At 43.4% G+C, this 22,723-nt stretch overlaps 3 protein-coding genes across 5 annotated transcripts; 1 reads left to right on the top strand and 2 right to left on the bottom strand.

Moving 5' to 3' along the window:
- Nucleotides 1–148: 148 nt before the first annotated feature.
- LOC121198124 (far upstream element-binding protein 2-like) lies at nucleotides 149–5,894 on the bottom strand. 3 transcript variants are annotated; one of them, XM_041062010.1, is made up of 18 exons: nucleotides 5,690–5,894; nucleotides 5,036–5,138; nucleotides 4,842–4,901; nucleotides 4,551–4,587; nucleotides 4,321–4,373; nucleotides 4,108–4,179; nucleotides 3,943–4,000; nucleotides 3,501–3,687; nucleotides 3,186–3,284; nucleotides 2,998–3,096; nucleotides 2,805–2,907; nucleotides 2,366–2,487; nucleotides 1,861–2,154; nucleotides 1,618–1,733; nucleotides 1,403–1,491; nucleotides 830–1,036; nucleotides 406–596; nucleotides 149–289 (listed from the first exon to the last, which is right to left on the bottom strand). In XM_041062010.1, the coding sequence occupies exons 1-18, from the start codon at nucleotides 5,816–5,818 to the stop codon at nucleotides 281–283; spliced, it is 2,028 nt and encodes a 675-aa protein (XP_040917944.1). In that variant the 5' UTR covers nucleotides 5,819–5,894; the 3' UTR covers nucleotides 149–280. The 3 variants fall into 3 exon arrangements, with proteins under 3 accessions (XP_040917944.1, XP_040917945.1, XP_040917946.1); XM_041062011.1 differs by having other exon boundaries at nucleotides 3,501–3,672; XM_041062012.1 differs by lacking the exons at nucleotides 149–289; nucleotides 406–596 and having other exon boundaries at nucleotides 898–1,114.
- Nucleotides 5,895–6,382: 488 nt separating this feature from the next.
- Nucleotides 6,383–10,419, bottom strand: LOC121197953 (GTPase IMAP family member 8-like). The gene is made up of 6 exons (XM_041061732.1): nucleotides 10,296–10,419; nucleotides 9,039–9,761; nucleotides 8,232–8,948; nucleotides 8,037–8,158; nucleotides 7,246–7,921; nucleotides 6,383–7,130 (listed from the first exon to the last, which is right to left on the bottom strand). Exons 1-6 carry the CDS (start codon nucleotides 10,324–10,326, stop codon nucleotides 6,886–6,888), a joined length of 2,514 nt encoding a protein of 837 aa, XP_040917666.1. The 5' UTR covers nucleotides 10,327–10,419; the 3' UTR covers nucleotides 6,383–6,885.
- A 988-nt stretch (nucleotides 10,420–11,407) lies between these two features.
- atad5a (ATPase family AAA domain containing 5a) lies at nucleotides 11,408–22,562 on the top strand. Its single transcript, XM_041063224.1, has 22 exons — nucleotides 11,408–11,749; nucleotides 12,502–12,565; nucleotides 12,685–14,462; nucleotides 14,914–14,998; nucleotides 15,117–15,275; nucleotides 15,561–15,705; nucleotides 15,803–16,063; nucleotides 16,217–16,365; nucleotides 16,501–16,651; nucleotides 16,786–17,109; nucleotides 17,755–17,851; nucleotides 18,033–18,115; nucleotides 18,211–18,347; nucleotides 18,435–18,612; nucleotides 18,749–18,916; nucleotides 19,022–19,264; nucleotides 19,374–19,438; nucleotides 19,593–19,782; nucleotides 20,116–20,219; nucleotides 20,337–21,190; nucleotides 21,277–21,435; nucleotides 21,709–22,562. Exons 2-22 carry the CDS (start codon nucleotides 12,515–12,517, stop codon nucleotides 21,785–21,787), a joined length of 5,460 nt encoding a protein of 1,819 aa, XP_040919158.1. The 5' UTR covers nucleotides 11,408–11,749; nucleotides 12,502–12,514; the 3' UTR covers nucleotides 21,788–22,562.
- The last annotated feature ends 161 nt before the right edge of the window (nucleotides 22,563–22,723 follow it).

The raw sequence follows: 22,723 nt of genomic DNA, 5'->3' as shown, positions 1-22,723 counted from the left end.
TTTGTACCTGCCATGATGGGATCATCAGTCTTGTCCCTCCCCTCAGGAGCAAAGCAATAGAATGTCTGTTCAGTTCACATTTTTATTTAAAAGTATCCAGGTGATGTTTGGTGGTGAGGAAGGATTTCACTTCCACTCAGAACAAATGAAAAAAAAATAAAAATAAAAATAAATAAAACTTAACATCGTAGATCCTGGCCCAGAGTTCAGGGTTGTCCTCTTCACCATGTCTTCTTGATTCTCTCCATGATCAGACCTTCTGCTCTTATTGTGTGAACTCTCACTGCGTCTAAAATGCAAACGGTTGAAACCACTGAAAGGTCAGCTTTGTTCTCTAAATTGTAAAGAGTATGACTTTCAAATAGAAATAAAATGGAAATGTATGGCTGCAGCCTCTGTACCGACCTGTCCTTGCTGGGGAGCGGCTGGCTGGCCAGGAGCCTGTCCTGTCTGTCCATAGTATGCAGCCTGCTGCCTGTAGTACTCCGCCCAGGCTGCGCTGTAGTCCGGCTGGCCTCCAGTTGTGGCGGATGCTGCTCCCCCTGCTGCTCCCGGGACTGCAGCTGCTGTCCCAGGGACGGAGCCGCCTGCCTGGGCTGGAGGTGACCCAACAAAAGAGACATGACTCAGCTCATAACCAAGTTCATGCTTATGGCATCATACAGAACTAAAACTAACCAGAAAAAGTTCACCTTAGGAATTAAATCGGTGAGTACCACATCCATACTACTCTCCCTAAAAGCAAAATATTTCAGCACTGGTTATAAAAAAAATCCTTCATTTGCTAGTTAACAGCAGGCAAAGTTATGATGTTCTTTGGCAGTCTCACCCATCTTCTTGTAGTACTCCTCCCACGCCTTGGTGTAGTCTGGCTGGCCCCCCGGCGTCTGTGCGGGCTGGGTCTGGTCCCCGGATGTTTGGGCACCTCCAGTTGGGTTTGCAGGGTACTGGGCTGGCACAGCCCCTGACGGCTGCTGGTAGTACTGAGCGTAGTAGGCCGCCCAGGCTGCGTTAGGGTCATTGGCTGCTGCCTTGCCTAGAAAAGATGCAGGGTGGAGGGGGTGAGGTCCTCATAGGGTGAGGGTGAGCCCCTGCTACTGGCCTGGAGACCGGGCTTGGAGACCAGGGGGGAAACAGAGATAGGGTTAGCCAGAACTGCTTCAAGTACAGATAGTGCATCTCATCACAACAATTCCATCAGTACTCCAGTGTACCTTCCCAGAATTATGAAAAAAAAAATGTCATTACTCATCAGAAAAGACTGGGAGGGGTATACAGTCAAACATATGGCCTGGGATGAAAGTACTGTTGTTGGGTTGATGTGTTTAATGTGCTAAAATGGACAGAAATAAACATTAATCCCTGAAAACCAGGGGAGGCAGTGAATTCAAAGGTGACTCACTGGGGTCGTGGGGTGCCTGGGGCTGCCACTGCTGGTAGGTGTTGCTCCAGCCCTGAGGATTGTACTGGTGAGGACCTGGAGGACCACCACTGAGGAGAAAGGAAATGGCTTATTTTTGAGACCCCTCATCTTAAATGATCTAACAGTCTGCTTAAATGTGTGATATTTAAGGCTAAAGCTACACAAAGAGTAGCACATTGGTCGTAGCTACTCACTGTGGTGGGCCAGGGGCCCCAGGCGGTCCGGGGTTGTATGGGTTGGGGTTGTAGGGACCCATTGGACCAGCAGGACCTGGCCCACCTGGCCCTGGGCCCACAGGACACAGAGGACCCTGGAGGACACGACATAATAAAGCATTATGTCAATGTACATATCTATCTATAAATCAAAATGGCTTTTCATTCACATAATCAGTTACATAAAACTGACTTGTGACTAAAAACAAGCCTGCTGTGTACCTCAATCTTCTCTTCAATGAGCTGCTTGGCGTGGTCTATTTGCTGCGGTGAGCCCCGGATGATGAATAGCTTGAAGTTAGGGTCTCCGTTGGGGGGAGGCTGCCGAGAGATCTCCACAAACGCCCCTGTCTGCTGGTTGATGGACTTGACGTTCTCTCCTCCCCGGCCAATCACGAGCCCACACTTGTGAGCAGGAATGGAGAAGGTCATTTCCCCTCCGGGGGGACCCCAACCGCCTTGTCCCCCACCTCGGCCCCTGTTACCTGCAGGCATGCCTGGAGGACCTGGGGGACCCTGTAGATGAAGGAGAGAGAAACATTCATGATTACAAGAGTGTAGATCTACTTATCCAAATGTTATGAAGCTTAAAAGTGAAGAAAATCTGCCTCAATTCTGCTGCTATGCATTCACTAGTATCCAGAGCTGATTAAGATGACACTTAACTACTTTTTATGGTCTATTTCTATTAGTTTGTTCATGCATGTGTGAGAGAGAAAATGCATACCCCCTGTCCCTCCTCCCTGACCCTGATGCTCTGCAGCAAGTCGTTGATGATCTGGGCAGCATGCTCGCATCGGTCAGGAGGACCGCTGATGTGGGCAATCTTATCTGGACCGGTCCCATCATCTGAGAGAAAGATTTAAGTCTGCATTAAGCAACATTTTTGATATTAACTTTGATTCAAATTAATCTTATAGTTCAGAACTGAGAACCAACACTCAACTCTATTACCTTCTCCTAGTGGGCAAAAATCACTCAGTTCAACACAGAAACAGTCATGTCACTGGGTGTTGTTGTGCCACTATTGTCCTTGTTACACTTGTAACAAGACTTTTGTGCTGTTTGTAATGTTTTGTAATGTTTTGTACTGTTCATGCAAAATGTTACATCAACAAAATGTGGAATTTTTAATAATTGCAACCATAATCATCCCAGAGTCCGACCTTGTTTGAACTGTATCCTAACGCCAGCATCATTCTGGATTTTCTTGATCATCTCTCCGTTACGCCCAATGACAACACCGACTGAGTGTCGTGGTACCGGGATCTGAGTTGGAGACAGAAGTATTTATGAGCTTAGATTTGGTTCGAAGACAGCTGATCCATTTTCTAATCTTGCCCCCACACACAAACTCACATCCATGCCTCCTCCCATTCGGGAACCGAAGTCATTCCTTTCGCCATAGCCGCCATGGTCTCTCTCCCTCAGAATCTCCTGCACCATTTCCTGGGCTTGCTGAAAAGCAAAGCGTGGTGATTACAGTTCATGGCAACTCAGCACCACACATCTATTTTTAACATCACAAGACGATTTTGTGTCTGTACCTGGACTTTGTATGGATCTCCGATAATGCGCAGGGGTTTGTCAACATTGGGTCCCTGAGAAGCATCCTGGATCAGGATCATCTTCACCCCTGCACGCTCCTGGAGTACAACACAATCAAACATTGTGGTTATGTGCGCCTTTATTGACACAACTGGAGGATTTTTTTCCTCGTGTTTCTTATTAAATTCTTTAAATATAATAATATATACTATAAATATAAAACAAACACACAGCTCTGTAAAAGTGGGTACACATCCGTCAAGATAATTACAGTTAAGAGTGTAAAATGCAAAACCAACAGTTATACAATGCACCTGCAGCTGTTTGATGGTCTCTCCTCCCTTGCCAATAACCAGGCCAGCCTTGCCAGCTGGGATCATCATCTCTTGAACCGTGCCGTTCTGGCCATTGGTGGACTCATGATAAGAAGATGGGGGTGTACCCCTCCCTCGTGACACTATCTCATCAAGCAGCAGTTTGGCTTTCCTAGCCGGAGAAGAGCTGACCAGTTACTCCACATCCATTTAATAACATGATGCCAGCTGATATAATACCAAGAAACACTGATGTTATTTTACATCATGTTTTTTTTTATAGGTAACCAATTTAAAAATGTTTTTCCTGCCCCCACTTCAGACAAATTTTGTGATTGGGGTACACAAGTTCACAGGACAACCTGTTCCATCATTAGTGACCATCTCTGACACTTCCACATAAAATGATAATGTGCATATTCAAATAAAACCCAAAACTTACTGTATGGAGTCGTGGGAGCCTGTGAGAGAGACGCTCCTCTCTGGAAGGCCTCCGCTGTCTGGACACACGCAGGCAGGGTACGTCAGAAACAACAAAAGGAAACTAAAATTGTAAAATGAAAAACTTTAGGTTACTGTTTAGGCTCCACAGAAGTGCAGACAGTACCTGGAGCAATCTGAACCTTGCAGCCTGATTCCTGTTGAATTTTATTGATCTGTTCACCTCCACGACCAATAACTGGGGATGAAGAAGAGAGAGAAAGATGTGTGTTGTCTGGTGGGTCACACTGTTTAAAGTGGGTTCTACTCATATCTTATGTCAAAGAAACAGAGTGGCATCGATCCTATATGTGTTAAAACAGAGTTATGCTGCACTCACTGAGTCCCACCATGCTGTCTGGAACACTGTACTCCTCTGTAGTGGAGGCAGGCCTGGCACCATCAGCAAAAGAGGACAAAGACAAGGGAGGGAGCAAGAGGCAACAAGTCAGGTAGTAATCGACTTTCTAACTGTATTATTGCGACAGTGTTGTTCTTCTCCTCTGCCATGATACAAAGGCTGAAATTGGCTAATTATTATACAGTCCACTGAAAGCTATGAGTTCTCACCTTTGTTGCGCAAGAGCAGCGAGCTGTGCACCAATGGCTGAAATGCGATAGCAACAGAGAGAAAAAGAGAGTGAGGACACAGAGCAAGGGATTACTGATTAACTCTGAGATGAGAATGTGAAAACAGACAGAGGAGGAGAAGGGCAGACAAACAAGGGTAAAGGGGTAAACTACTGAAACATGAATACTGTACAACGGGAAGTCTACATTACACACTGGAAGCTCAAAAAAAAGTTTTTAAAAAATCACAACCCAATAAGTAAACAGCATAACTCTGCGGGATGAACTCACACAGTGCTTTAGCTGAATCCAAGTCACTCTGTGCAGCCAGTTTCTTGCTCTCTGGTTCATCTGTCAAGTGAGGAAACAACAGTTATCTATTGTGGCTGGGTGCGTGTGTGGGACTCCACAAAAATATCTGCTCCATCTAAAGCCATAATCAATCATGCAACACAGAGGTGGTTAAGCAGTGTGGTCTCTGCTACCTGCATCCTCCAGCTGTCGTTTCTGTGCAGGGAATGGAAAGCCATCTGATGCAGTGTTGTTGTTCATGGGAGGACCAGCGTCACCTCCGATCTTTGCTGCAATCTGAAACACAAGTGTAAAAGTCACTGTGATAATTGAAATATGTGCACATGTTAATAATTATGTATACTATAAGGTGCACACTGGACTGAGCAGCATACTACAATGCCCACTATGTTCTTGACTGGCATTCAGTACATATTAAACATATATGCTGTACATATTATGCTTCCAATGCCTCTTTTTGCCTTAATTTTTGGAGGAAGAATAGTTAAGTTATAGATAACCACCTCCACAGTTAGTTTAAACGTACTCTAATTTATAGACTCAGAGGTAACCAGTGAGCTGAAATAAGGACATTGTCATGGGAATTAGTTATTTGATTTTGTCTCTGCCGCCCAGTCCACACTGTAGGTTTGTTTACTACAGTATATTAGTTAAGGTATAACAGTGACAGGGCGTGATTAGCTTCACTTTGCTATTACGACACCGTTCACTCGGGCAAATATGTGAATTCAAAACATGAAGCCCCGTGTTTATGCGACGTTAGCCCTCAAGCTAACTGGGTAGCTAGCCCTCCCTCCAGACATGCCGCTGCCTGTCACATCCCTCACCTGCCGGGCCCGCTGCACCGCGTCCGCAAACGCATCTTTCTTGATGCCTCCTGCCCCGTTCCCAAGAGCTGCCTGTCCGCCGAGAGGGGCTCCGGAGCCGGGCGGTGGTACCGCATTGTACTCAGACATGCTGACCAGAAAACAGGCGAGGGAGAGGCAGCAGGAACCCGGGACCAGAGCTGCGCAGGAGTGGGAAGGAAAGTCAAGAAACTGACGGAGCAAGGAAAGCGCCGGAGACACGACGGCGGCTGGGAGGGTTCATTTGCGTTCTTGTTGTTCAGAGTCTGCATATTTTCATGCTTTATTTGATAATCAATAATTTACACTTAATTGGCTGTTATTAATTGTTGAACTAATTTTTCAAGAAAAAAATGTAAAACAAATAAAACAAAACAAGGCTTGACATTTGCAGATGTCACTTTCAGCTTTTTTTTTGTTTGACAGACAAAACAATTGATTAATCAAAAAAGAATTGACAGATTAATCGAAAATGAAAAATAATCATTACTTGCAGACCCTAAAGTCATCATTTAAATAAAAGCATCACATATAAGCCATTTAAATAAATGTTTATCTGTGGGGGGTTTTTTTGTTTTGTTTTTAACATACCAGACCATTTGTATTTAACACCATTTGCTTTCAAACAGGCGATATTGAGTGCAGCATATTGATTAAAAATACCAGTGGAGGAAGAAGTATTCAGATCTTTTACTTTAGTAAAATCGGCAGTGATACACCATAGAAATACTCTGTTATAATTTATAAATATAATACATATAATTTATAAGTCCTGAATTCAATTTTTTTATTTAAATAAAGGTTATTATTAAGGTGCTAATCTTAGATTACACTAACATCATAATTTTCCATATCCTATGTGCAATTGAATTATTCTTTACAGATATTACATGTTAACATTGATATGAAAACTTGGAATAACTACTACCAGTATTTTTAATATACTTTTCAAGCCTGTCAAATAAATCAGAACATTTTATGACATGTACATACAATAAACAGCTAAAACATCTGTGTTGACAAGCTTATGTAACATTCAACAGATGTATCTAATCTTATAATCCTGTATGATATCATATAAAATTTTAAATATTATAATATCATATAACAGTATTTGGATACAATGTTACTACAGTCCCCTGAGTTTCCACACTGCTTGTGTGTTGCATCTGTTGTTTTTAAAAAGAATGCCTGCGTTGGATTTTTACAGTGTCTGGGAATAACCAACTCATTGGTTGCTGATGTTCATAGGTCAGAGAGCTTTCATCCAGCTTCTCCACATAACTGGCCGAGGCACTCATGCTCCCAAACCCAGAGGTGACATCGGAGCTCCCAGCTCTAGTGTTCAGCCACTGAGACACGAAGGCATAGTCTCTTTGACTCCATAAAGTGCTCCCAAATTCTGAGGGAGCATCTGCACTCACTGAAAAAAAAGTTGAATGCTGTAATTCATAACAGGAATGCACATACGTATGCATGTATGTGTATAGATATATGTTTAAATTACTCAAGAAATTTCTCTCTATCGTCAGACTCACTGCTTGGAATGTAGGCTCCATCGAAGCTAGCTGTCGTCTTCACAATTGGCAGTGTTGGTTCCTCAGGTTCTTGTGCAAGAGCTTTCAACATCCGCTCTATGAGCTCCTGCTCCCTCCTGTTCCACTCCTGTTCTGTCAGCACAAGCTGTTTAGCTTGCCAGGGAAGTTTCAGCTTTTTCCCCTGTTTGTCTTCAGTGGTGAAGCAGTGGCCCTTGTTCCTTGTTGTCATGTCAGTCATTTTCTGGAACAGCCCCATGATTGAAATACCATCATAGAGGCTGATAACATGATATCGGTTCCCACACTTCTCCACAAGCCACTGGAGGGCTTTGCCTTCTATGGCAATGTGCTCCTCAATGGGCCTGTTGCTGAGCCAGTCACCCCAGGTGAACAGCACCATGCAGTGTCTCCAGACGTTCTCACCAAATGGCATCAAGAGCTCGACCACTGCTTTGCGATCATTCTCTGTAAATGCTTTGGAAATGGGAATAACCAAGAGAAAAATATGAGGGCCGGGAGCACACATGGAGACACTGTGCAGAACTTCGCTTTTGACCCAGCTGGGTGTCACTGGGCCTGTAGGCCAGCCCGGTGTCTCAACAACTGTGATGTTTACTCCAGAAACATTTCTTTTGTGTTTTACACACACCATGGTTCCTCTCGTCTCTTTGAATTCCTACCCAGAAGAAACAAAATGAAAAATTATGACAATGAGAACAGAATTGACAAATCAAAGGTTGTCCTTAAAGCTTGTTCCTGAACATTTCAGTTTAGGCAGAATATTGTGATACCTTCTTCATCAAAGTTGTGTTGAATATCTCATTCATAAGGATTCTGTTTCCTGCCATACTCTTCCCCGACTCCTTTTTGCCAATAAGTACAACTCTCAGGTCAGTGATTTGCTGTCTCTCTCCTGGAAAAACATGTAATGTTTTTCATCATAAAATAGAAACAACAACTACATCAATCATTTTTTTTCCCATTACCTTTAAAGAGCTCTCTTAGTACTCTTGTTTGTCTTTCAGTCAACTGTCTAATCCTTTTAGCCATCTTTTCTCCAGCCTCTTTTCTTGGTTCCATCTGCTGTGCATGGCCCACGTCTACTTCATAGTGAGGATCTTTGTTTCCTGCCCACATCTCTTCAATCTTCTTTAGGAGCTCTGTTACCTGGGTCTTATTGGTGTGGTTCATGTTGTTCAGGACATGATACCTGTTCCCACACTTCTCCATGAGCCACTGCAGGCCATTCTCACTCTCTATACGCTCTTCCACAGTCCTCTGTCCCAGCCATTCACCTCTAGTGAACACAACAATTGTGTGATTCCAGATATCATCGGTGAACAAGCTCATGTGCTCCTGAACTGCTCTCTGGTATGCTTCATTGAAAGCGGATGCTAGGCCGACCACGAGCAGGACTGCGTGGGGTCCCGGAGGGCACAGATACATGCTGTTCTCTATTTCAAGTTTATCCATCTCACAGGTGTCCTGAAGGGTGTGGTTGTAGAACCAGCCAGGAGAATCTACCATTGTGAGCCTCCTCTCTGCGACCATGCTGTGGCTTATTTCACAGCACTTTGTTGTTGTTCCTCTGGGATGAACAGCAAATGCATATTTCCCCAGAATGGTGTTGCCTGTTGAGCTCTTGGCTGACCACTGTGCACCAACCATCACTACTCTTAAATGTGTTGGGGGGGGGTTTCCACCTAAACAGAACGAAGAACTATTCATGTTTGTTGATTTTATGCATTATAATGGTATATATAATTTTTTACAGTCTATGCACAGTTCCTCACCTTCAATCACTGTTTGGAGTTTCCTTCTTTGTGCCTGCACAAAGCCAGCTCTCTTTGATGCTCTTTCAGCTATTACTTGCATTTTCTCTCTCAGAGCTTTCCCAGGAGCACTGTCAATAGAACAGTGACCACCACCATTTTCTGCAACCATTGCCTCTATTTTCTTGAAAAGCTCTATGACCTGAGCACTGTCATGAACGTCACTGATGTTGAGAACATGTTTTCGGTTCCCACATTGTTCAACAATGAACTTCAGTGCTGGGTACTTACTGATTTTATCTTTTAAGGTGATATCACTACAAGGAGTATGTACAGTAAACAGCACAATGGTGCGATTAAACACTCTTTTTTGGAAAAGTTCCAGGTGCTCTTGCAGTGATAGTTTGAAGATCCGAGGAAATGGTAAACCAACAGGAATGACCAGAAGAAAGGCATGAGGCCCCGGGCTACACAGATAGACGCTATTCATGATTTCTATCTGATCCAGCTTAGGGGTGTTTTCTAGTGGGTAGTGCCACCACCAGCCTGGAGAATCTACCACAGTGACTTGTCTGCCATGTACCTCCTGCTGCCCCACAGCACTCTGGGCAGTTCTTCTGCTGGTGTCAAAAACATTTTTACCCAGTATGATGTTGCCAGTTGCACTCTTATTACTGGGCTTACCACGTAATTCTCTTCCACCTATCAACACAATCCTTAACTGTGGAGATTGGTGATGTTGCCCTGAAAGAGAGATGTGGTGTTCTTAAAATAAGTGTATAAATATAAAACTGTAAAATGGTCCTTTCTGTAGAATCAACCAATTGAATGATTTGCACATCTGCCTGGCAAGAATGGCTCTGTAAGTTAATTAGTTACTTAGTTTATAGGCAGACAACATCATCCAGTATATCCACTAATACAAAGAGGGACATCTGGTCAGGAAATGCTGCTTTGATTAACACTTTGATGTCTGCTGACGTTTTCCAGTGTCTTACATGAACATATAAGTGCTGTAAAGTCCGGGGCGACAGAAGCAGTGGAACATTTTATGCTGCAAATTTTAATTCAGAATGTACCCTTAAATGTATTTGTTTAGCTGTGTAACGTGAATTTAAAAGTCTAAGCAGTAACAGAAGCTACAAATTAGAATAAGCCACATGTCCTGTACATTGTTTATTGCTTCCTGCGATTAGAAAGGCACAATACTGAACATGTATCGGAACAAGGTGTTGCAATAGATAATTACAGGCTTTTTATGAACAGGAGATCACTTACCAGATTTGGAGGCACCATAAATATTAGCCATTATTTTCAATGACACTGCTGACTTCTTGTCTGCTTCTGGTGGGTAGCTACAGTGATAATGAAATACATTTAAAAGGCTAAACCAACTACAGTCTGAAGCGACACTGGGAAAAAAAAAAGTGAAACTAAAGCTGGATGAAAACAGGAAAGTCAATGTGAGACATCCCACACCGGTCTTTGGTCGCTGGAAGTACACATAGGTGTGGCATGGTCCTTTGGACCCACTTCAATAAATGTGTAGTCAAATCATTTGAAGGTGGTGGGTGGGGACACAAAACATTTGTTCAAAAAATAAAAATAAAAATACAAATACAAATACAAATATGGTGCTATTAAATCATTTTAATCTCTCAGTTTACAGGGATAAATAAACATGTTAAAAACAGAAATACAACTGCATGGGTTCTTTTGAAAATCGAGCATTTTGCTGTCAGCATTTTGCTGACACTGACTGATATGTCGTTGATGCCCGCCATAAGTCACTAAAACAGTCTTCTCTGGTCACATATTATAGAGTCTGACTGCACAAAACAATGAGGTAACACATTTCAGAGAAGCCACCTGCAGCTCCTGTATTAGCTATAAAGAGAGAAATTATATATACTCTGAAATTGTAAAAAAAAAAAAAATATCAATAGAACTAGCCTTTGTCAGGAAACAATAAATTATCTGGCAGTTCAGTTAATGTGACATCATTGACATTTGTACATGGAGCTGAAGATATTTATAATAGATATCCATTTATAATTATTTATATAATTACAATAAAATAATTGTTTAAGTCGTTTTTAAAGAAGACTTGTCAAATATTTGCTTATTACAACTTCTCAAATGTTAGGTATAGCCAATTTTATCTTGTACCTGTTAAATAAGTGGGAGTGTCAGTGGAGGTCGCTGTCCCTTTTTTCCTCTCCTTTACACTCGAGACCGCACGCCATTTTTGTTGGCGGCCAACTACGTCAGCCGTTGACGCGCACATTTTCTTTCCTGTGATTGGTGGAATGTGGCTATGCCAAAGGTCACGCATATTTGGCGCTCTTCATTCACGAACGGTCTGGCGCGTTTTTGAAAGAGCAATATACATCAAGAAACATGTATTTTGAATTCCTGCTCAGAACAGTTTGGGTAATGTCCGTGTAACGTTTTGTACTTTGCGTTCATATACCCGTGGCTGACATGTGGGAAATGTTTGGGCCACTTTTGGGATCTGTGAGGAGCGGAGCTGCGTTGAAAGTGGCACCTAGCGAAGTCTGCTAGCTTGTTGTTTAACAGTGAAATTTATATGTCTGGTGGCAACAAACAGCGGCCCATCTCTCACAATGAACTTTGTCTTTGTTGTTTATTCACACACACGGGGAAGTGAATAAGAAAAGGCAGGAAAACAGTCTCTGGAGCTGCAGCAAGTTACCGGTTCTGCAATATCTGTGAGTGTTTTTCCTCGATCTTTGTTTATCTGGCTGCCCCTCTGTTATTTGGCACAAAACTGCAAGACCTGTTGAGCGCAAGTGTCAGGAATGATATATGTTTTCATGTTACTTGCTGTCCTTGTATGACACTATAAAGTTAAATGTGCTGTATATAAGCATTTTATACTGACTTTGCCCTTCCGGTGCGATACTATTGTTGTTTCACAGTATTCTGTGTACTGTACAGGGCTGTGTAATGTTTACAGTGTCAACACAGTAGGATACGGTGGCTGCTGGTTTTGAGTAAAGTATAATGAATGGCGTTTGGATTGTGCAGTAGATTTGTTTGCAATATTCAAAGACTTTCAGAGATGGTCTTAACTAAAAGTGTAGATGCATGAAAAGTTCTTGAAAGCACTGAAAACCTAAAAAGTATCAGGTTCTACATATGTTAAAGTGACTATTTGCAGATTGTTGGGTTGCTAACTAAAACTTGTAAGGGAATTGTGCTAGTTATCATGCTATGATTATTTTCATGGCACTTTGGCCTGTATTTAATAATAATAAGCAGGAACAAGAGGGACAGGACAGACATGGCGAGAAATGTCCTCTGCTGGAGTTGATCTGGCCCAGATCATCTGGGAATGATGAGCTTACATTGCAGGCAACTAAAAGACTGCAGGGAAAGGCATCTAACACTTCATCTGAATCTGATGATTCTTTCTTCTGTGACTTGATGAAGAATTTAACTGTGTTTACTTTTGCCTTAGGTCTTTTCAAATTATGGCTGGTGTTGTGGCTATGGCATCTGTCATTGAGGACTTTGACACTCAGGTACTTTTATGATGATGACTGGGGCTATGAATAGCATGTGTTAGCTGTTACATTACATATAGTTTATCTTCATTCTTTTACATTTTCATGTTACATTAACTTTGCTGTTCCTTTTACAGCCTTGCAAGAAATCTCGCAAAGATGGTGGCAGTCCTGTCGTTAAGACCATCACAAATTATTTCTCTCCTGTGACCAAGCCTGTGGAGAAACCCTTCTCCCCTCCTCGCTCCAGCAACATTATGAACTACTTTAACCGGAGGGCTCCGTCCTCTAAGGAAAAGACCAGCTCACCAGAACAGTCTAAAGAGAACTGTCAGACCTCTAAGTCTGCAGAAAAACATGCCAGCCCAGAGGCAACAGTGAAACAGCCATCTCAGAAAAGGGGTAGAAAGACCATCAAAGCTGCAAGGAAACTTGTGGAGGCTGAAACTGTTAGCTCTACAGAGGAGGTGAGCTGCCTGATTGTAGAAGAACCACATGAGGGCAAAGGCTCAGCAGCCGAGGTGACCAGTAGCTGTGGGGTCCTTGGTAGTGAGACAGCAACTCTGTTGGCCCAGTTTAGTGCTGAGGCTTTCCTCACTGCTGGAACATCAGGGAGGAGTGCCACTATGACTGTCAGTGGTGAGCAGGCAGTAAAAGATGAAGATGGTTCCAGATGTGGGAACGGCGTCAAACTTACACCAGAAGTGAAGAGCAATCCCTTATCTCCAGTCGTACCTTTGAGAGATAAGGCAAAACAGGTCAAAACTGCTGCACGAAATTCTAGGAAGAAGCTTCAACAGGAGGCAAAGCAACCAGAATCAGAGGAGGGAGAGGCAGAAAGCTCCTTGTGTGATGTTAGCATGGAGATTAATGTGGATGGGGCCTCACAGTTAAACAACAGCACAGTCACAATATCCTTTGAGGATTTTGTGCGAAGTCAGAGTCAGGATGAGGGTGAGGAGAACACAGAGGATGAACTGGGCAAAGAAGAAGAAAGTAAAATTGCAACAGAAGCAGAGGAAATTGGCACTGACCGGCTGGAAAATTTGGGTTCTGGGGTGTCATCACTCCAAGTCTCACCCCGAACTGTCACCATCCAAGCTGAGGTGCATGTAGTCTCACCCAAACAAGAAGCAGCCAAAGCTGTGGGAAAATTAGCTTCTATCTTCAATAAGAGAAAAGGGACAACAAGCCCTGCAGAAGTGTTATCGTCTCCTCACACAGAAGCTGGACACCAGCTTCCTTCTACCTCACTGACTGTCAAAAGGAAATCCAATGTGGTTCTTCAAGAGGAGGATCTAGAGCTGGCTGTGCTTGAGAGCGAATCCATGCCAAAGTGCAGTGAGGCAGAGAGGAAGCAGTTCATGGCAGCCTTCAAACAGCCCAGCCTGGATGGGTCCAAAACCAAACCTGTGAAGAGTCAGGGAAAGCAGAAGCAACCTGGAGAGAAGAATTTAGATGCTGGAGACAAAGTTGCTGAGGAGGACAGTGTAAATCCTCCCTCTGTTGAGCAAGTCCCTGCTGCCTCTGAGGAAAACAATGTAACTAAAAGGAAACCAGCAAGAAAAGGCAGCAAGAAAGCTAAAGAAGAAAACAAGGAGGTCACCACCTCGCCTGCTGCAGCTCCCGCGGAAGAAACATTGGCTACGATTCCAGATGTTGATGATAAAAAAGAGGAGCCCTCCGTCCCATCTTTGAGGAGATCCAGAAGAGAGGCCGTAGTGAGGCAAGCTCCTGAAACCACCCCAGCAACTCCTATCAGAAAAACCAGGAAACAGAATGAGAAAAAGGATGCCGCTCCTGCTGTACCTGAGAGCCATGTAAAGATGTCCACCCCAAAAGCGCGAAAGTCTAAACATGGGGTCTTTGTAGCAGAGATGGTGTTTCCACCTGGCACAAAAGAAAGTCCAATCAGGTGACACATGCTTATACATATGATTTAATATTACTGTCTGTGCTATGGTAAGCCTTGCAGGGGGTTATAGAGCTTATAATGTCCAGATTGCATTGAAACAGTATTAATTATGTGTTGATTCAGCTGTATGATCATTTGGAGGTTGCAGTTTGTGGTAGTGTTGAACTGTATTGCGTTGTGCAGAGAGCTGTTTGTGTTATTTAGCCTCCACCTGTCAGTATCAGCAAAATAAACTTCATCCTCCGATGATCATGAAGATATATAAACACCCCTCGAAAAACAGTTTAAACAAAAACTGAACATTATAATGTGGAGGTAGGATTAATTGCAGGACTGTTGTGTTTGTCTGTGTTGGTTATAGCTAGGTGTGTATTTATATATGAGCTACGGTTCTTTTGAATGTTTCTTATGTTTTTTTCTTGTTCTAATGAAATGTTTTCTTTTTCACAAGGATTAAATTTACTAGAGTCCATAAAAATGTTTCCATGTCAAAGGCTGAAAGTGAAAGTGGCATTAACACATCTGTGGCTACTAAAGTGAGTATGATATTTAGCAATTGGACAAATTTTAAATTTAATGCATTGGTTTTCTAACCTGGCCAGGGAGCAGTTTAATCATTAGCATGATGAAATACTGTGTTTTTGCTTCTTTCAGACATCAAATGAGTCTAAAAAAAGGAAGCAGGCAAAGAAGTTGGTGGAGAAAGCCAAAGTGATACAGCAGAGTAAGAAAACAGCTGTCAAGGAGAAGGGCACCTTAAGGCGTTCGTCACGAAATGAAGCGGCCATCAAGAAAAGCTACTGTGAAAATGAGGTAAAGTAAAAAGTCAACAAGATAAATAAATTTCCATTCCTTCAGTTTTTTGTCATGAGGTTGTTATTGGCAATGTCAACATGAGTTCAGGCAGACAGTTCTTTTGTTTAAGCATTGAAATTGATCAAATCTGAACAATTCATCTTCCCAGCATTAAGTGTCTGTACACAATGGACCACCTGTATGACAGCGCAAAAAATATAATTCGTGGATTCACAATGTTTTTTCTATTTGTATTTTTTTTTAGTTCAGCTGAGATGTTCAATATGTGGTTTGTTTTGTTAGGATTCTGTCATCTGCATGGAGGACGACCAGACTGAACCTCCTCAGGCAGCGCCGGAAAAGAGTAAAAACCAGAAACCTTTGCGAAGCCTCAATGATGTTCTGGGCAAAGCAGCACCAGCTGGCAAAGAGACCAAGGCTCTCCCAGGTTGTCTTTCTCTCTCTAAATCACCTTTTATTGTTTAGCATTTTTGTTATAATCTCTAGGAATTTCACCGAATGGTGCCGTGTTTTCTTTCTCACAGGCTCCAAAGTGGCCTCGCTGGGTCAGGAGAAGAGTGCTCGGAGGGTATCCGCCGTGGTTTCCATCTTTGATGAGAGCAGCCGTGAGGGCTCTGAAAACTCCCAGGATGATGAGCAATTCAGGGCACGCAGAGAGTTCTTGAAGAGTGGTCTGCCTGAGTCCTTTAGGAAGCAAATTGCCAAGACCGCTGCCACCAAAGAGGCGTACTCCCTCTCCTGCTCCTCCTTTCAACCCGTTATTCACATGATGCAACCACCAGAAGGTAGGTTGTTTCTTCATAGAAATACACATTGCCATTTTCTCTTTTTATAGGGTTAGTTACTTAATTAAGCATGCTTTTAGTTATGAGGGACCCGTAGGTACAGATCAAACTACAGGTGTTAGGGTAACACCTGTCTTTGTTGTGTATTGACAGATTGTCCTCTTTGGAGTTTACCGTGGCCTGAATCTCCGTTGCTGTGTCATCTGAAAGAGCTTTGGAGCCAGACATCCAACTCTTTTCCATCTGTTAGCGGCTCCTTTGGTTTGAAGACTGAACCAGCCCGTAGAGTCTTGTGTGAAAGGGTATTTTTTTTATTTATTGTTGTATAGCATACTGTAATTATTTCTATAGATTAATTTTCAGAATCAGATGTTCTGAGGCTACAGTGGAGTTTAACAGCAGACACAATGTTGAATAGGAGTATTTTCATTTTGCAGGGTTCGGGTTGGAGACCCGATTTGTCTGAAAGTGTTCGTCAGCTTCTCGTGGAGGAGGTCAGCACCTCCAACCCTCCCTTCCCTGTTCAGATGTTCATCAGTCGCTTCCTGAAGAGACGCACCGACCACCAGCAGCACAGCACAGCCTCAGGTCAGTCAGACGAGCACTGAATCGAGCATAGATATAGACTGTGATTAAGCTCTGGTCTCCTTAACCATGTTGACTGTATACATATGACATAAAATGAAAATGATCCTAAATGAGTTCTGCGTGTGACCTACTAGAACCAGAACCAACAAGAATCACAAGCACATCGATGCCAGCTGAACCAGTGGGAGGGAAGAGGAAGAGGATGGACGATGAAGGGGAGAACGCAGTGAAGGTGGCTAAAAAGCAGCGGGGCAACCATTCAGGGGAGAACATTTCCACGCCTGAGCCAGAGCCAACGAAAAGGGGAGGCCGTACGAGACGAGCGCAGAGATCCAAGCAAGAGGAGGAGGCGAAAGAAAAAGTCGGGCCTTCTAACAAAAGTGCTCCCATCCCGTCCAAGGACGACTCTGTGATTGTGCTGGATGACTTGCTTTTGGAAGAGGAATCTGTGAAAAAAGGTGAGATAGTAAATAAAACGATACATTATCTACTTCAGAAACTGGCTCAAGGACATCAGTAAAATAGTCAAGGAGAAAAATAGATAATCAGCAAATGAGAAGAAACTGAAAAACTGCAACTGTTAGAAAACTCCTGGCCAACCAATCATAACTCATGTCAAAGGAAGTGTGCAATCAAAAAATGGATATATTGAAATGTCTTGGGACAGACAGACACACTTGTGGATCAGCATATATGTTGTTCATGACTTTAATACTTTTCCTCCTGTATTTTCTTGTGTCGTTATTTAAGCCATGGTTCACTGGGTCTGATAGTGAAGTTTGGACAAACTTTAAAAAAAAAAAAAAAAAAAAAAGGTGCTTGGTATTGAGTATTAAAAATAGACCTGCTGTCATGCACTCACAACCACAACAGTGTATACATACCGGGAAAAAAAAAACATTTATGAGAAGCCAACAGACCTACCAAACTAGTACAACAACTTTCTTATAAGGTGTTACAGTGGACGATTGTTTGTAACCTCATTGTTAACATGTCTGCTGGAAATATTCATCCAGCCAGCTTCTGTAAACTTCACTCACCGTTTTGTCACATATTTGATAAAGTCTCAGTTTATTCCCTGAAACTCAGAAACTATTTTACAGATGTGGTGAAGGAGGACGTGTTGTGGACAGATAAGTATCAGCCCCAGCACTCCAGTGACATCATGGGAAACACTGCCTCAGTCAGGAGGCTGCACAGGTGAGGAACCACAGTAAAACTGATCCAACTTCCCCTCACCTGTACAAAACCAGCTCTCACTCTGTTTGTTTTATACTGTCTAGCCCATGACCCAGATTTACACCATATGGGCTTTGGATAATCATGAAGAATATGGAAGCGAGTGTTTCATGTTCCTTTTTTTAATTATTTTTATATATAGTTGGCTAAAGGAATGGAAACTCCGTGCAGACCAAGAAGAGAGAAAAAAGCAGAAAGACAAGAAGCAAGAGGAAGGAAGCAATGGTGGGAGACTGGAAAAATGCTCATCTTGTTTTCTCTTCACAACTTTTGGCCTGGCATATTTTTATTTTGATCGCATGATGGTCCTTTGTGTGCAGACTCTGACTGGGACTGTGGAGAAGAGGACTCCCAGGATGGCGAGGACACATTGTGTAATACCATGCTGATCACAGGACCCACCGGAGTAGGAAAGACTGCTGCTGTCTATGCTTGTGCCCAGGAGCTGGGCTTCAAGGTACAAACTCCTCACTTGCATTTCAAAGCAACACATTTGTTATGTGGGTAGCTGCATTAACTGCTAACTTCCCTCTGGTCTTTAAAGGTATTTGAGGTGAATGCTTCATCTCAGCGGAGTGGCCGCCTTATTCTGTCCCAGCTGAGGGAAGCCACTCAGTCACACCAGGTGGACAGTCAGGGGGTCAACGCCCACAAACCCACCTACTTCAACAGCTACGGCACAAGCAGTAGTGCTGGCGCTCTCAGGCCTGGATCCTCTCCCAGTATGTTCACAGCTAACCTTAAAAGCACTGTTTCTAATGAGTTGCTGGCTTTGGAGAAGATCTGTTACATGCAGATTTTGCGTATGTGGTGTGAACTGTTGGAAACTGTTGGATTTTTTTTTTCTTCATCTTTTAGGAAAGGTTAACTCTCCTCGCAGGGTGGTTTCCTCTCCCAGGAAACCTCCCCAGTCGCCAAGAGGTGCTAAAAAAGGGGGTCTGGCTCCCACCTCTTTAGCTAAGTTCTTCAAAATGGGTCGACCGACCAACAAGGAGCCACCTAACACCAAGAAGAGTGAACAAACAGGTAAGAGTACTTCCACTGTGTCAAGTTTTTATTTCTATTCACCAGAACGTTAATTGTAAGTAATTTGCTGCTGTTTTTTTCCCTCCCTTTCATCTTTTCATGTAGCTGCTTCCAAGAAAGTCATGAAAGGAAATAATGAGAGTGCCGATAAGCTTAGAGACGTTGCAATCAAATCACCGACAGCTACCACCCCTAAAGAGAACAGTGAAGAACAGGGCAAGAAGACGGCCACCTCACTTATCCTGTTTGAAGAAGTGGATGTCATTTTTGACGATGACTCTGGGTTTCTAGCTGCCATCAAGACATTCATGACCACTACCAAGAGGCCAGTCATCCTCACTACCAGCGGTGGGTAGAAGGAGAGTAGTCAAAGGCAATGTTTTGCTTGTTTTGATTGTATTTGTTTGTACAGTATGTCTGTTTTTTGAGTTTAAATCAAGTTTTGTATGTTTTCCAGATCCTGCTTTCAGCACCATGTTTGATGGCAACTTTGAAGAGATCCATTTCAAAACGCCATCAGTGGTGAGTGACGGACTCCTAAACATGACTGTTAAATATCAGGCTGACTGACTGAGTGGGTCCTTTGACGTGGCTCGATCCTGTGATGATTAGAACGTTCTGTGCGCAGTGATTTCAGTCAGTTTTTCAGCTGTCCTCCTTTTTGTCGCTGTTACAGTTAAACGTGGGCAGCTACCTGCAGCTGTTGTGCCTGGCTGAGGACATGAGGACAGACCTGTCGGACATCAGCTCTCTGCTGAGGCTGAACGGCTGTGACATCAGGCAGAGTTTGCTGCAGCTGCAGTTCTGGACTCGCAGCTCTGGGGGTCGCCACATAACCAGGCCCCTGACGCACACTGACAAAAATGGTGAGCAGATGCTACAAATACTACTTCATATATAGATGCCAGTGTTTTTCCTGTTTTGTAGATGTCAGTAACTTTTCCAGTTTTAGATGTTATCTCTACTAATGTATATATTTTTAATGAGTTTTCACTACATATATTATATGAGTCTGGACAGACATAGATGTCAACTGTGGTTTGACTGGTTGGCAGAGGTATACAATCACAAGGTGGTTAGCATTGATGGTGACAAACTACTTGTACTGTAGACATACTTGTTTTGTGATTTTGTCATTGTGATCGTGGTGGGACATGAGTCAACTAACTTTTTTTGTTTCTTCCCTTGTCTGTGTGCAGTAACTGTCCCGTCCCCTCTCCCTTCCTGTGACACCGGCCTCACTGAGAGCAAGCTGGGCCTGCTGAATATTGAACCTGAGAGAGACATCTGGGATCTGCTCAGGGTAAACTGTTTATCTACCACCTACAAGAGCACATAACAAGCGCAATACGATCGTGAATCTTTGTTGATTTGTATAGTACTTGCCGTAAAATACTGAGTTGGTATGTGCTGTCAACAGAGCCGGAGTCTGGTGGAGGAGGCGGTTTGGGAGCTGCTGACAGACAGCAGGCGACGAGGAGTGGACCTGCTCTATTCCAACATGGAGACCCTCTTACCTCTACCACTCACACAGTTCACTACCTCTACCTGCAAACCAGAGCAATCTGTTTCTGAATCACAAGACCAGCATCCTGTTAATCCCAAAGAGCAGCCGTCGTCCACCTGCCTGCAGTCTGACACGCTGCCATCTCATGCCAGGTTGCTGCACACGTCAGTTAAAGTTTCTGACAGAATGAGGAAGAACAAAAATAGGCACTGTCGCCCTGTCCAAGCTGGACTGCAGTCTGACTCGGACTCGGAAGACAGTTTCGTATCTCTCTGCAAGCTGCAGGTTGCTCCTCAGGCAAAGGAGGAAGTCAAAGTGAGATTAGTTTCAGAAAGTGTGAAAAGGAAGCAACTCACTCCTGAGGAGCGGGTAAAAAGTCCACCCGTTTCCCAGTGTCTAGGAGCAGTAGCTGACTTTTTAGACAACATTTCCTACGTGGACTCCTCCTTGCTTGCTTATCCAGAGGGGTGTGACATCCACAGAAGAATGTCACCTGTCGGTGTAGTGGTGAAAGACGGGATGACGGATGAGCCGAGGGTTGAGACGGGCAGATGGAGCTGGGCGAGGGGACAGTTTGTCTCAGAGATCCAGGCTGCTGTGGAGGCGCTGAGCTTTCACAAGTGTCGGGGTTTGGTAGCGGAGGCCTGGGACAAAGCACAACAGCTGGAGGGGGAGCTGGGAAAAGAGGCTGCAGCAGAACTCGCCCTCCCTGTGGCTCCTCATCGTGAAGGTTACAGCTTCACTCAGGACGGCCCCTGCCAGCCACAGTGAGTCTTACTAGTATCCCTTTAATGTTCATTCAATGAATCCTAAGCCAGTTCAATGAAAGCCAATGTGTCCTCATGTGTTCCAGGCTGGTCCAGCGGAGGAGAAAAGTGATGGCGAGTCTGATGTTGAGAGGAGTGGTTGGTACTCTGGGAAACAGATCAGCAGCTGCTCTGGACTACTTGCCAGCACTACGCACCATTTGCAGATCAGAGCAGCTTAAGGAGCAGGGCAAAGTTAAACGAAGGTGAGCATGTAGAAACCATCATTAGGTTTTTCAGTGAGTCAGCGGCAGCAGCTCTTGGTTTAAACTGTGGGCAGGATGTGGTGACGTACCCCTTTATGAGATGATGTCGGCTTTGTTTTTTGTTTTAACACCAAGCACGTAACTGACAGGTTACAAATAAATGTGTTAATGTGCAACTGTGCATGGGTGCAAGCATGCCTACACATTCAGCCTCTTGAAACTGGTCCAAAGAAAACTCTCGTGTGAGTTTTGTCTTACTTTTTTCTCCTCCAGATTTCTGCACTACCTAGATGCGATCCACCTTGGTCTTGAAAAGAGCACTCTGCAACACCTTGCTGAAGATTTCCCCTAATCCACAGAGAAGGCCACACGTGTTCTCATCATCATGCAGAGACCTTAGGTGAATCTTACATTTTAAGGTCCGTCAATTGTTTGTGGCATCAGGAGCACAAGGATGGACTGCTGTTTGGTGAAGCTTCAACATATTTCCTCCAAGATGGAAATGACTGAATACAGGCACGCAGCTATATAACCTCACATGTTGTCTGATTCAGCACATTTTATGGTGCTTTCAAAGAATGCACTAAATGTTCCTACTTTATATGATTTTTGTAATATTATGGTGCTGGAGTGTGTGTGTGTGTGTGTGTGTGTGTGTGTGTGTGTGTGTGTGTGTGTGTGTGTGTGTGTGTGTGTGTGTGTGTGTGTGTGTGTGTGTGTGTGTGTGTGTGTGTGTTTTGTACAGTAGTGTTTTGTAGCCTCATTTATCATTTTGCTTTGTACTTTGCAAAGTCTTTTTATGAAGTATAACTTTCTTTTGAGGAGCAAGTGTGAACAGATTAACATGTAAAATAGAAATTTCTTATGGATATGTAAAGGCTGTATGTAAATTGTCTTCACACAAAGTACTGTTGATGCACTCAGGATCTTGGTTTGAGTTCAACTTCACAGAAAGCAGACAGATTTTCACAGGATATTCTGCTTTATTTGTCACCTTCACATTCATCACAGTGTTTTGTTTTGCTCTATTTTTGTTTTGTTTTTTTAACTTGATGGGGTTTTTTTCCAGCCTTAACTCTGTAAACATTATCCTCAATGAGTTTTTTGTTGTGACCAAATAAAGGTTTATCACAACAAAAAATAAATAGTCTCATTATTTGTGTGCTTAATTTCTTGCAAATATATTTCCTCTCCTCACCCTCACCGCTGCGGACAGATGTGGTGATACTTTGGGGGTGGATCGCACATGACACTACTATGTTTGAGTGCACAGCAAGCCTTTATACAA

Source organism: Toxotes jaculatrix, chromosome 18 (assembly GCF_017976425.1).
Source record: "Toxotes jaculatrix isolate fToxJac2 chromosome 18, fToxJac2.pri, whole genome shotgun sequence".
Taxonomy (NCBI): Eukaryota; Metazoa; Chordata; class Actinopteri; family Toxotidae; genus Toxotes; species Toxotes jaculatrix.
Note: the sequence above shows the minus strand (reverse complement) of the source record. Positions and strands in the feature narration are given on the sequence as shown.

Coding starts and splice junctions, on each gene's coding strand:
- atad5a (XM_041063224.1), top strand. CDS start 12,515: ATGGCTGGTGTTGTGGCTATGGCATCTGTCATTGAGGACTTTGACACT. Junction 16,064..16,216: donor CATGATGCAACCACCAGAAG/GTAGGTTGTTTC, acceptor GTGTATTGACAG/ATTGTCCTCTTTGGAGTTTA. Junction 16,652..16,785: donor GCAGCACAGCACAGCCTCAG/GTCAGTCAGACG, acceptor GTGACCTACTAG/AACCAGAACCAACAAGAATC.
- LOC121198124 (XM_041062010.1), bottom strand. CDS start 5,818: ATGTCTGAGTACAATGCGGTACCACCGCCCGGCTCCGGAGCCCCTCTC. Junction 2,488..2,804: donor TAGGATACAGTTCAAACAAG/GTCGGACTCTGG, acceptor TCTTTCTCTCAG/ATGATGGGACCGGTCCAGAT. Junction 597..829: donor GGAGTACTACAAGAAGATGG/GTGAGACTGCCA, acceptor GGTCACCTCCAG/CCCAGGCAGGCGGCTCCGTC.
- LOC121197953 (XM_041061732.1), bottom strand. CDS start 10,326: ATGGCTAATATTTATGGTGCCTCCAAATCTG. Junction 9,762..10,295: donor TTATGGTGCCTCCAAATCTG/GTAAGTGATCTC, acceptor TCTCTCTTTCAG/GGCAACATCACCAATCTCCA. Junction 8,949..9,038: donor ACTCCAAACAGTGATTGAAG/GTGAGGAACTGT, acceptor CGTTCTGTTTAG/GTGGAAACCCCCCCCCAACA.